Source organism: Centrocercus urophasianus, unplaced genomic scaffold (genome assembly GCF_019232065.1).
Source record: "Centrocercus urophasianus isolate 14NV4802_14NV808 unplaced genomic scaffold, USGS_Curo_1.0 seq_57, whole genome shotgun sequence".
Lineage (NCBI taxonomy): Eukaryota > Metazoa > Chordata > Aves > Galliformes > Phasianidae > Centrocercus > Centrocercus urophasianus.
This window is the reverse complement of record NW_024885166.1, coordinates 62,853-72,427: the sequence shown is the minus strand read 5'-3', so window position 1 is coordinate 72,427 and position 9,575 is coordinate 62,853. Positions and strand designations below refer to the sequence as shown.

Sequence of the window (9,575 nt, the reverse complement as noted above, 5' to 3'; positions counted from 1 at the left end):
AGGTGGAGTGTTTCAACGATCCTTTACTCTTCATTAGGTAGTTCATTGAATGTTCAAATTACAAAATTAGCTGCCATGGGACTTGGGGAAAGCTGTCCGCTTCTTCAAGAGAGCACACACCGTATTTCTTTTCAAAGAACCTTTTGAAACACAATCATATTAAATCTTCAAAGCTAAATAGTGCTAAAATTTCACATGATCTACCTTAGTTTTGGTTTTAAATTAACTTTACCAACCATTATAAAATTTCACATATTTGCATGGATCAGGTTACAGATTTTTGCATTTAAATCCATGTGAAGTACCCCCACGCTGGAACAAGAGCTTTAAGCAAGTGTTGTTTCAACAGCAGATCATTCTTATTGCCTAAGAACAAAGTTTGCACAAATCATTGAACAAGAAAATGCAAGACACTGTTTCCCCACAAAACTGTAAGAAGTCTGTCACAGCAACAATGTAATGCCTTCTGGCTGGAAGCATTTATAAAATGCAGAGCTCTCTCAGTGAAGTGTTTGCACAAGGGCATTCACTTCCCCCCACTTATACTCAAAAATCTGAAATGACTGCTTATCAGACAAGACGAGACGTCCTCTGGAACGTTTTCACTTCCTTGGGGAAATTGAATTGCAGGTACTTCACCGAATCTAGCTTCTTGCTGAAGTGAATTATGCAGCAGCTGCTAAGACCAAGAGAAATGTTCTTGAGGCAAGTTTTTACAGTTAAAATATTCCAGGAAGGCTAGTTGAAGCTGCTCAACTCACCATGCACTCCTAAAGAAACACGACGCCAACATTACAATTTTACATTGTATTAAGGTCGCAGCATTCAAAACCACAAGTAGGAAACGATGCTCACATACTCCATTCCCTGGTATCTGACCACCTATGTTACCTATCATGCTTACAGGTGAACCAGTACCTTATTTGTAAAGAAAAGAAAAATAGTTTCTGTTCTACTGGGCTTAAATCCCTGAAGTATCCATATTGTGTATGGAAGGCTTTAAGTTTTGTGCCTTTAAAAGCTCGATGCAAATAAATGCACAGTAAATGCTTGTTGTGCAGTTTTCTTCCCCTTAATTTAAGAAATCCTCTCTTCCTTCCTAACAGCTAAAACCGAAGTTTAAAACCAAAGCATGTTACCAGCATACATGGACATGTTTACAATCTCACGTTTTTGAAGAATAAATGACAAAGAGCATTCAAGAATATTGCATTTTTGTTTTCCAAACAAGTAGCAAAAAATTATACCACCTGGAATAAACTGCTGAGACAAAGCCCTGTACATAAACCTGCAATGTCGCTGTAATACTTAAGTAACACCAACGCAGGGAACGTTTCCCTTAATGGCTAGTAGTGTTCAAAGAATTGTAGGACTGTGGAGTTAAGGAGGTCTTTGCACCCCGTGAATTCAAATTCTGCAGGTGGCGATGAGACAGGCTTCTCACAGCGAAGTCACATAGCTTTCACTTTGATTTGCTTCATCTTCATCTGCTTCTTCTCAAGCTTCTTCTGTTCACGCCGCAACGCAGCTTCCTGTAGGAAAGGATACAGAGATTCCAGTGAGCATCAGTGATGTAGTCCAAGAACAAGCTCGCCGTTTCAGAAAAGCAGGACAAAGAAGCAACGTTCAGTACTGTGCTTGGGGTCACATCTCTGACCAGGTAAGCTGGCTCCCCACTGACAGCCTTCACACATTTCAGAAAGTAGGAGAGCATACACTGAAAGTGCATGATGCCCTCCAGCGAAATAAGAACTGAAGTCAGGCACTGCTGCTGGTAATGCCTACAGACAGCCCTGGAGATACTGCAGGAGAAACGTGCCAGCAGTCTGCGACAGTCTGAAAAATCCACCTCACCTCCAGCCGACGCTGTTTTTCTGGATCCTCCTCATTCATGATTCGCTCCTTCTCTGCTCGTTTCTTCTCCTCTCGACGGGACTGGGCGGCTTCCTGTCTCTGCACATGAGTCAGTTTAAGGAAGTTCTCCTCCACACGGGCCCTGTTCTTATCAGCTTTCTGCTTACCCTTTTCACAGAGAAAAGCAAAGGCAGTTAACAGAGATCCTCCGTGAGCAGGGTGGTAGTTATACTGGAAAGACAAGACTCCTGCCTTTAAGACTAAGGATCCAATGTTAGCATTTGGAGTTTATATGATTTTCAGAAGGCACAAGGCATATACTTACTTCTCTGTTCAGACGGAACTTCTTTGCTTTGTCAATAGAGTAGATAACCATGCTCATCAGAGGCAGCAAAGACTCCATATCCTTTGGGGAAGTATTGCCTGAACCAGGCACTGAAACAGAGAGTTTCCTATTAACTAAGAGAGATTGGCAGGATTTTTCTATTGGCTGTAATTTTCTTTATCACACCACTAATGAAAAAGATATTCTTGTCCACTGCCTTCTATTTACTGGATAATCACTCAGTGACCCTGCTTACATGCAATGAAGGCATTTGTAACATCGTCTTCAACAGGTGAAGAAACTTGAGCATATGACTAGCAGAGAGAAAGCACAGCGCCACGCAGACACACAAACACACAAGCAGTTCTCTTACCATTAAATGTAAACAAAAGTGTCTTTTTAGTTTCGGGCAGTTTTGTAAGCTGACCCTCCCTGGTAGGAAAGAAAAAGTTACTGAAACGAGTGAAGAATAAACATGGGCACGCAAAATATCTGCCAATGTCAGGGAATCACACGAAGAACCAAGAGACACTTGCATAGTACACACAACTGAAATAAACACATTTAAGTTTCAGATTACCCAGACTCCTGAACTATTTTACTCAGTTCAGGATTCTAACGCACCAAAGTCAAACCTACATTTCACAGAGCCTTCAAAGCTTAGCCATTTCAGTACAAGACACTGTCTTGACTTATAATTAAATCAATGCACATTCCTTTTTTAGAGGACAGTTTCAAGTTTTGATATGGATCATTTATTCATATACCTGTGAGCAAACCACGCTCTTGCAAAAGCCTCCATGGCGATCATGGTACGATAAATTGCCCACTGCTTGGTAATTGTGAGGCAGCAGTGAAAAGTACCCCAAGACAAGGCTCAGAGAAACAAAACATACTGCATCTCTGTAATTTTGAAACATTAACTGGAACAACAGTACCTAAGCAGGTTTGTTTTGTTTGTTTTTTGTCTTTTAAACTGCAGACTTTGCCCAAACTGAGCCCTCAGATAGCATCTGGATGGACATGTGCTTTTTCAACCACTCCTCCTGCAGTGTTATTTACTCCTGAACTCTTGCCCACCTTGAGTGGGATTACACAATTGTTTTCCATGCAGCTGTGTACGCTGTGTCAGCCAGGTGTTATCTAAGCTTGGGAGCTGCCCAAGCTATAGAGTAACGAGCACACAAAAATAAATATTTAAGGCAATACAACACCTTCAACTTCTCAATTAATGCAGCGTTTGGAAGTACTGGGAGTGTATTTATTCAGCTGTTTCACCTTTGCTCCCAGTTTATGTGCATTCCAGCCAGCAGCACACTGCAGACAAGTTTGTCAGCCTCTACTTTGCTCTGTGTTACAACAGCTACTGGAAGGGGACATCAAGCTTTATACGTACTCTTGCATAAGTTTTGGACCGGAGAACTGGTCCGAGAATTGGACGGACTCGATCTTGTCAGCATAGTGCGTGAGGAAATGTATCATCTGAAAGGGAAACTGGCATTAGTTTTCCTATCACTGACACCTTCATCCACCTACATGCTGCATATTGACTTGTCAGGATGTCCACATATCACTCAGAAAAGGTTTGTGCTTTGCTTGCCACGACAGCACAATTTGAACTATCAGGTTTTTTAGCCGTTGCAAGAACGGGCCTCAGTGCCTGGAATCAAGATGAGCAATGCAGGAGTTGCTACATATTTAATTCCCATTTGGGATTTGCCATTTCATCTGACAACAACTTTAACACTGAGGACTCATGGACAGATTAATGCCCTCCTTTCATCTGGCTTGAACTAACTTGCAAGCTTTGAAAGGAAGTTTCAAGTCCTCAGTTCATAGGTTAGACTAACAGTTGCTACATAAAAACAACAAGTGACAGCTGCACCCTTCTTCCAGCCCTTATGGTTCTTTAAGGTCTTGATTTTTCTAGATCTCACTAGGCCCATAAAGTTATCGTGATTTTTAAAGGTGATGAAAGTCAGGATTTTTGAACAGGCTGCAAGTGCCAGGAGCACCAAGGAGTATTTGCATACTTCACCCAAGATTACCTTTGCGTCCATCATTCCCTCTGTGACCTCCCCCATCTCCGACAAGATAGCCAGGGAATCTGGAAGCCCATACTTTGCACCAGACTTGGGTTTATCACTACAGAACTCACTCTAATGCAAACAGAGAACAGAGGAAAAAAAATAACAGTAATACAAGCATGCAAATAGTTTATCACAGCAAACTGTTCAATCTGAACAGGACCCCCACAAATACCTGATAAGAAACAACAAGAGAATGGATTAATTCAGTCATTCTGCCTGGCTGAGGACATTTTGAGTGTGAAGTACAGCATGCAGTATCAATGCCTGCAGCCTAAGTCAGTATTTCCCTTCAGTAGCAAGCGCTTCAAGGAAAAATGAAACAACTGTAACACATCCACACCAGATCATCTGAAGTGGATCAATGCATTTGGCCTATTTTGTTCAATACAACAACTAAACTACTGCTATCCTGCCAGCCACACCTCGGTGCTGTTATCTGGGACATTAAGAGAGATTTGTGAATCACTGGTTGTTATTACTGGATTCTTTGCAAGCTTCAAAGCTTGAATACTTGGAAGTACTTGTACCCAGACTAGGTAAAACATGATCCAGAATTTTCCACATCAAGTATCACTAATTAAGCTTACTTTTCATTCCTTAACCAAGTCTTTTGTGCAAATTACACAGGGTGAAATGAGACGTGCGTGTATCCTGACAGCATACTCCAACCTCCTCCTAAACAGATGCAAAAAAATAGGATGCAAGAATTTCTATCTTCTTATTCCAGTGTGAGTGCACATACCAGGTCCTGCATCTCCTTCTGAAGTCGCACCAGTGCTTTCCTCGTTCCGACAGCAAACACGTAGGTGTCCATATCGTCATCATTCATCGTTACTTTTATTTGCTGCAGGGCAGAAAGCATTTAGCCTTGATCAGATTCCTCAATGCACTCTGTCTTCACACCACCAGCCAAAAGGAGACCCCCGTCTCCCTTCCTGCTCCTTCAGTGTTTGACTGACATTTTGATTCTTATTTCATAACCACAAAGCACAGGGAAGGCCATACACAGCTGAGATAAAGGGTGTTAATTTAGAATTTCTCAGTGTGTCTGAGGGAAAGGCAGCTTTTAATTTTTTTTGAGCATTCAGTTCAGCATTCCAGTATGATGCTACATCACGACAGTGATTTCAACAGAAGAGCTGTAAGCCTTCTTTGTGGAGCAGACATCCATTGCTCATGAGCATCTGCCCACACCTGAATTCGGTATTTTTAATGGATGTAAGCAAATACAATGATAGATACATAGAAAAAGTATTCCCAGCTACTGTTATAACAAAGCGTAATTTCTTGGCATTTCTGTGGTTAGAAATTCCCCTCATCTCCGAGAGCAAGGGACAAGGCAAACAATGACTTTACAAATCAGAACATGCATGCCAGCGTTTGCGTTAAAACAGCTCTGTCCTGGTTGACTGAACCAGCACAGGAACAATTATTTCAGACTGTAAAACCAGATTTTATCAAGATGAGATCTTGAAGCATGACAGACTTTGCAAACTACTCGATAAAATCCACAGAGACAAAATATGGTCATCACCAGTTTGCATTTTACTGTCAGAAAAGAAACGTGAATAATTCTTGCAGATTGTTCCATGAGATACTGAAGTGTAAGGTGCAGAATACTATGCAAAGATACCCAGCAGTGCACTCGTGGGCTATCAGTACAACAAAAAGCAGCACAGCCACACCAAAGGAAGGCATCCATTCACCACAGCTAATCTGAAGGGCTGAGCACGTACCACTTGGTCACAAGCTGGCCTCATCATGCGTGCAAGAACATTCAGCAGGTCTTGCCTCTTGAGAAACTAGAAACACAAGATTTTCAACTCAGAATATTGATATACTTAGGACAAAGATCTTCACTGGCAGATAGTAGTGGAAATTAAGGAAAAACAGGGCAGTTTTAAGTCAGTGTTTTTTACAGAAGAACACAGCTTTGATGAACACTTTGGAAGCCACTCACATTGCTCAAAAACAGGCCCACATTTTGCATTTGATCGAGTTGCTCAGGGCCTTGTTCTCTCAAATTATGAGCTGAACCAATGTGTGGGCTGTCCATCCCAGTGCAGGATACTGCCTTTGTTAGATTTCACTGCGGCACCTGCTGATCTATTCCTCTGCTTAAGACCCTCTGAACAGCAGCTGGACTCTTCAGCACATACTGTTTATATTTCCTGTTTTCTACACTTCAAGTATTTCCTTTGACCAACGTTAGTGAGCAGAATACAGGACTGTCTGACCAGCTCCCCTTCCCACATGTGTATCCAGAACTCTGTCTCTCAGTCTGAGACAAAGCACAGCTGGGCCCTCTTTCTTGCTCACAATGGAAACCAAAATCTGGCAACAAGCAGTGGGACAAACAAACTCATCCTCACCTTGAGCTGGATGAGCATTCCTTCACAGCACACCCTTCCAGAGCACCACAAGTTATAAATGTGTTCATTTTCTTGATTTAGTTTCCCAGTGCTTGTAGCTTCTTTATTAGTGCCATCATCCCCTAAAGGAAACAAGAGTGAAAAATAACTGCTCACACATTTATACACCAAGTGGTGACAACAGACTTCAGAATCGGTTCTCCTGGATTACTTCAGCATTGCCACGATGTTTCTGAACCACGTACACCACCTTGCCATTATCTAAATTCAGCACTGGAAGACTGGCTTGCAATTTATCCACATCCAGAGCTGTCATTAGTGCTATCATGCAGCAAGTTGAAAATGCACCCCAGGCACTACAGAACTTACCAACAAGAGCAAAATTGCTTTCCAGCAGCTCCCTGTGAGTACTGAACCACGCGTGAGCCAAACGGTTGTTTTTGTTCTTCCCAATGATGTAATTCATGATATAAGCAAGCAGACCTGTTACCATCAGGATCTCCATGTAATAACTCTCCCAGCTGTTCTGAAGGTGAGCAGGGACCTACAGAAAGTAAACAGGATTCTTAGTGTTTGTACAACTTTACTGGCATACTGACACACAATTAAGCGATGAAATACCAAATAGAAAGAGAAACAAAACTGATGCTCACATTAACTATTGTTATGGGGTCTTTATTTTTGCCAGGAGATGCATCTGGTTTCTCTTCATAGCCTTCAAACTCCTCATCGTCATAAGGCTCACTCTCAGTGTCACCGTCCTGATGGAAAAAAAGCACAAGCATTGTGAAGATCTGAAGTCTGGCAATCACAGTCTGAAAACATACAGCAAGAAGGCATGGCTCAGAGATACTGCTAGGGAATGCACAGGGATGGAGGTTACCTGTGCATCTGTGTCATCAAAGTCCTCCTGATTCTCATCCTGACCTTCAAGCTCTACAGTGGCTTCTTCCTCATCATCTTCTGTAGTGATGATCCTCTGAGGGGATTCTGTGACTGCGTCTTCATTAACATCTTCAAATTCAGCAAAGTCATTGTCATCGTATTCCATAATGTCATCTCCATCTTCAAATTCATCGTACTTGGCCAAAGAAAAACTCCACGGGATGAACAGGACAGCAATGAAAATGTATAAATTCTTCATTTTTGCTGCAAAAAATCCAAAACATTGCATGAAATCCTTATGCTACGAGATACCAATTCTGTTATATTACGTCTCCACTAACGTCCAATTTCCACAAACAACTTCAAAGCACTGCTGGGATCAGATGAACAGAAATTAAACTCCTTTGCCTTGCCACCTTCTGTATAAAGGAAGCAAACATTCCTACAAGAAAAGCTTGGGTGGTTTGGTGCGAGACTCTCTGCAGGAGCAGCTGAGGCAGCAGCAGCTGAGGCAGCAGCAAGTTCACATCTGGCCAAGCTGCTGAGATGAACGAGTTCCAGAAACAGAGATGTGCTGCTATAAAATGTCTCTCCAACAGCATCTCAAAGTCACCGAGTCATTTCAAAGAACACATGCTGTGCAGAGTTGTCATTAATTACAATTGGACACAGTCAGATACGTGCACGTGTTACAGCAGTAAACGTTCTTAATTCATTTACTCCAAGCAGCAGCGCTCCGGTAATTTAAACCACTCATCTGTGATCTTTCTAGATTACATGCCCAGAATCAGGGCATTCCACTGCTATTTCTGTTCAGACACAGAGACATTTTCTTGGACAATCGATGACAAAAAAAAAGTGGAAAGCAGACAGATATTGTACTAGTCTCCAAAATAACACAACGAATGGGCACGAGACTGAAGCTCCCCTGTATCTGCCAGGAACCTGCAGAGATTTGTTAGGGTTCTTTTTGGTGGTTTTGGTTTTCTGCCCTCAGCTTCCTATATCTCCTTGCTTGAGCAGCCCCAGGCTCTCAGACTGTGCACTGCCACCAACTCCACATCACTGAGATCCAAACGAAGGGTCTCAGAAGGCAGTGAGAACCCTACTGCAGCATTTATCACAGCAAGGGGTTGAAGCCAGATGATCTTTCAGCTCCTTCTCAACCCAGGCCGTTCTGTAATGATTCTATGATCTATGGATCATCAGCTGCAAAAGGCTTGGCAGTAAGATTCCTCCTGCAACCGGATCTGAGTGGGAACTCGCACGTTAACGAGACTGTTCCCTTCAAAGCTCAAAATAGAAACAATCTGTTTCTAAATTGGGCCGGCACTCCTTTGAGCACCACATGCTCACCGCTATGAATGACAAGGACAGCTAAAATCGATTCCTGTAACAAAGGCTTTTAGTTGAAGTAAAAACCCAAGCGGAGCACACTCATAAGAACGTAATGCCGTGCCGGAGCGTGTGCTGAGGTTGTTCAAAACAGCCTCCCCCAGCGAAGGACTCGGCTTCCTGCCCAGCAAAGGCCCGGCTCCCTCCAGCCCAGCCCTGCTCTCGGTGCGGCTCGCAACGCCCGGCCGTGGGCCCGCCGGTACCGCAACGGATCACACGTGGATGAGAGCCACGCTGCAAGCAGCCCCTCACCACGCACAGCCCTTCTTCTCTAGCCCTCGCCTCGTTTAAAGCCCCATTCCTCAACCCGAGTGCCCCAGCTCCGCTGTCTTCAGGGCCGAACTGCCTCCTACCGAGGGCACGGCGGATCCGTAACGGAAAGGGACCGAAAGGAAAGCGGAGGCCGAGCCCAGCCGAGCCCAGCCGAGCCGCGTTACCTGAGTCACGCGGCGTCGCACCGCTCAGGCCCTGCCCGCCGCCACGGCCGCAAACGGCGCAACGCTACGTACTTCACGTAGCAGGAACAGAGCACGCGCAGTACACACTACCCCCGAAGCTGCCGGCGGCCCTCCCATTGCCCGCCCTTCACCTGCGGCTTCACCCGCCTCTAACGCGCATGCTCAGTACGGCGTACTGACGTCAGCGCGCCAAGTA

General features: G+C 43.8%; 1 protein-coding gene across 2 annotated transcripts; it reads right to left on the bottom strand.

Annotated features, from left to right (window-relative positions):
• Positions 1–5: 5 nt before the first annotated feature.
• CCDC47 (coiled-coil domain containing 47) lies at positions 6–9,441 on the bottom strand. Of its 2 annotated transcripts, none has more exons than XM_042836073.1 (13): positions 9,359–9,441; positions 7,525–7,790; positions 7,295–7,402; positions 7,011–7,185; positions 6,642–6,763; positions 6,006–6,071; positions 5,012–5,113; positions 4,228–4,338; positions 3,576–3,661; positions 2,553–2,611; positions 2,180–2,289; positions 1,855–2,022; positions 6–1,532 (listed from the first exon to the last, which is right to left on the bottom strand). In XM_042836073.1, exons 2-13 carry the CDS (start codon positions 7,783–7,785, stop codon positions 1,452–1,454), a joined length of 1,449 nt encoding a protein of 482 aa, XP_042692007.1. In that variant the 5' UTR covers positions 7,786–7,790; positions 9,359–9,441; the 3' UTR covers positions 6–1,451. The 2 variants fall into 2 exon arrangements, with proteins under 2 accessions (XP_042692007.1, XP_042692008.1); XM_042836074.1 differs by lacking the exon at positions 9,359–9,441 and adding an exon at positions 9,275–9,357.
• Positions 9,442–9,575: the final 134 nt, after the last annotated feature.

Bases quoted from the DNA above. Each gene is read 5' to 3' on its own strand.
- CCDC47 (XM_042836073.1), bottom strand. From the start codon at position 7,785: ATGAAGAATTTATACATTTTCATTGCTGTCCTGTTCATCCCGTGGAGT. The intron at 7,403-7,524 runs GTAACCTCCATC...TTTTTCCATCAG, and splicing joins TTGATGACACAGATGCACAG to GACGGTGACACTGAGAGTGA. The intron at 2,290-2,552 runs GTAAGAGAACTG...TCTCTGTTTCAG, and splicing joins ACTTTTGTTTACATTTAATG to TGCCTGGTTCAGGCAATACT.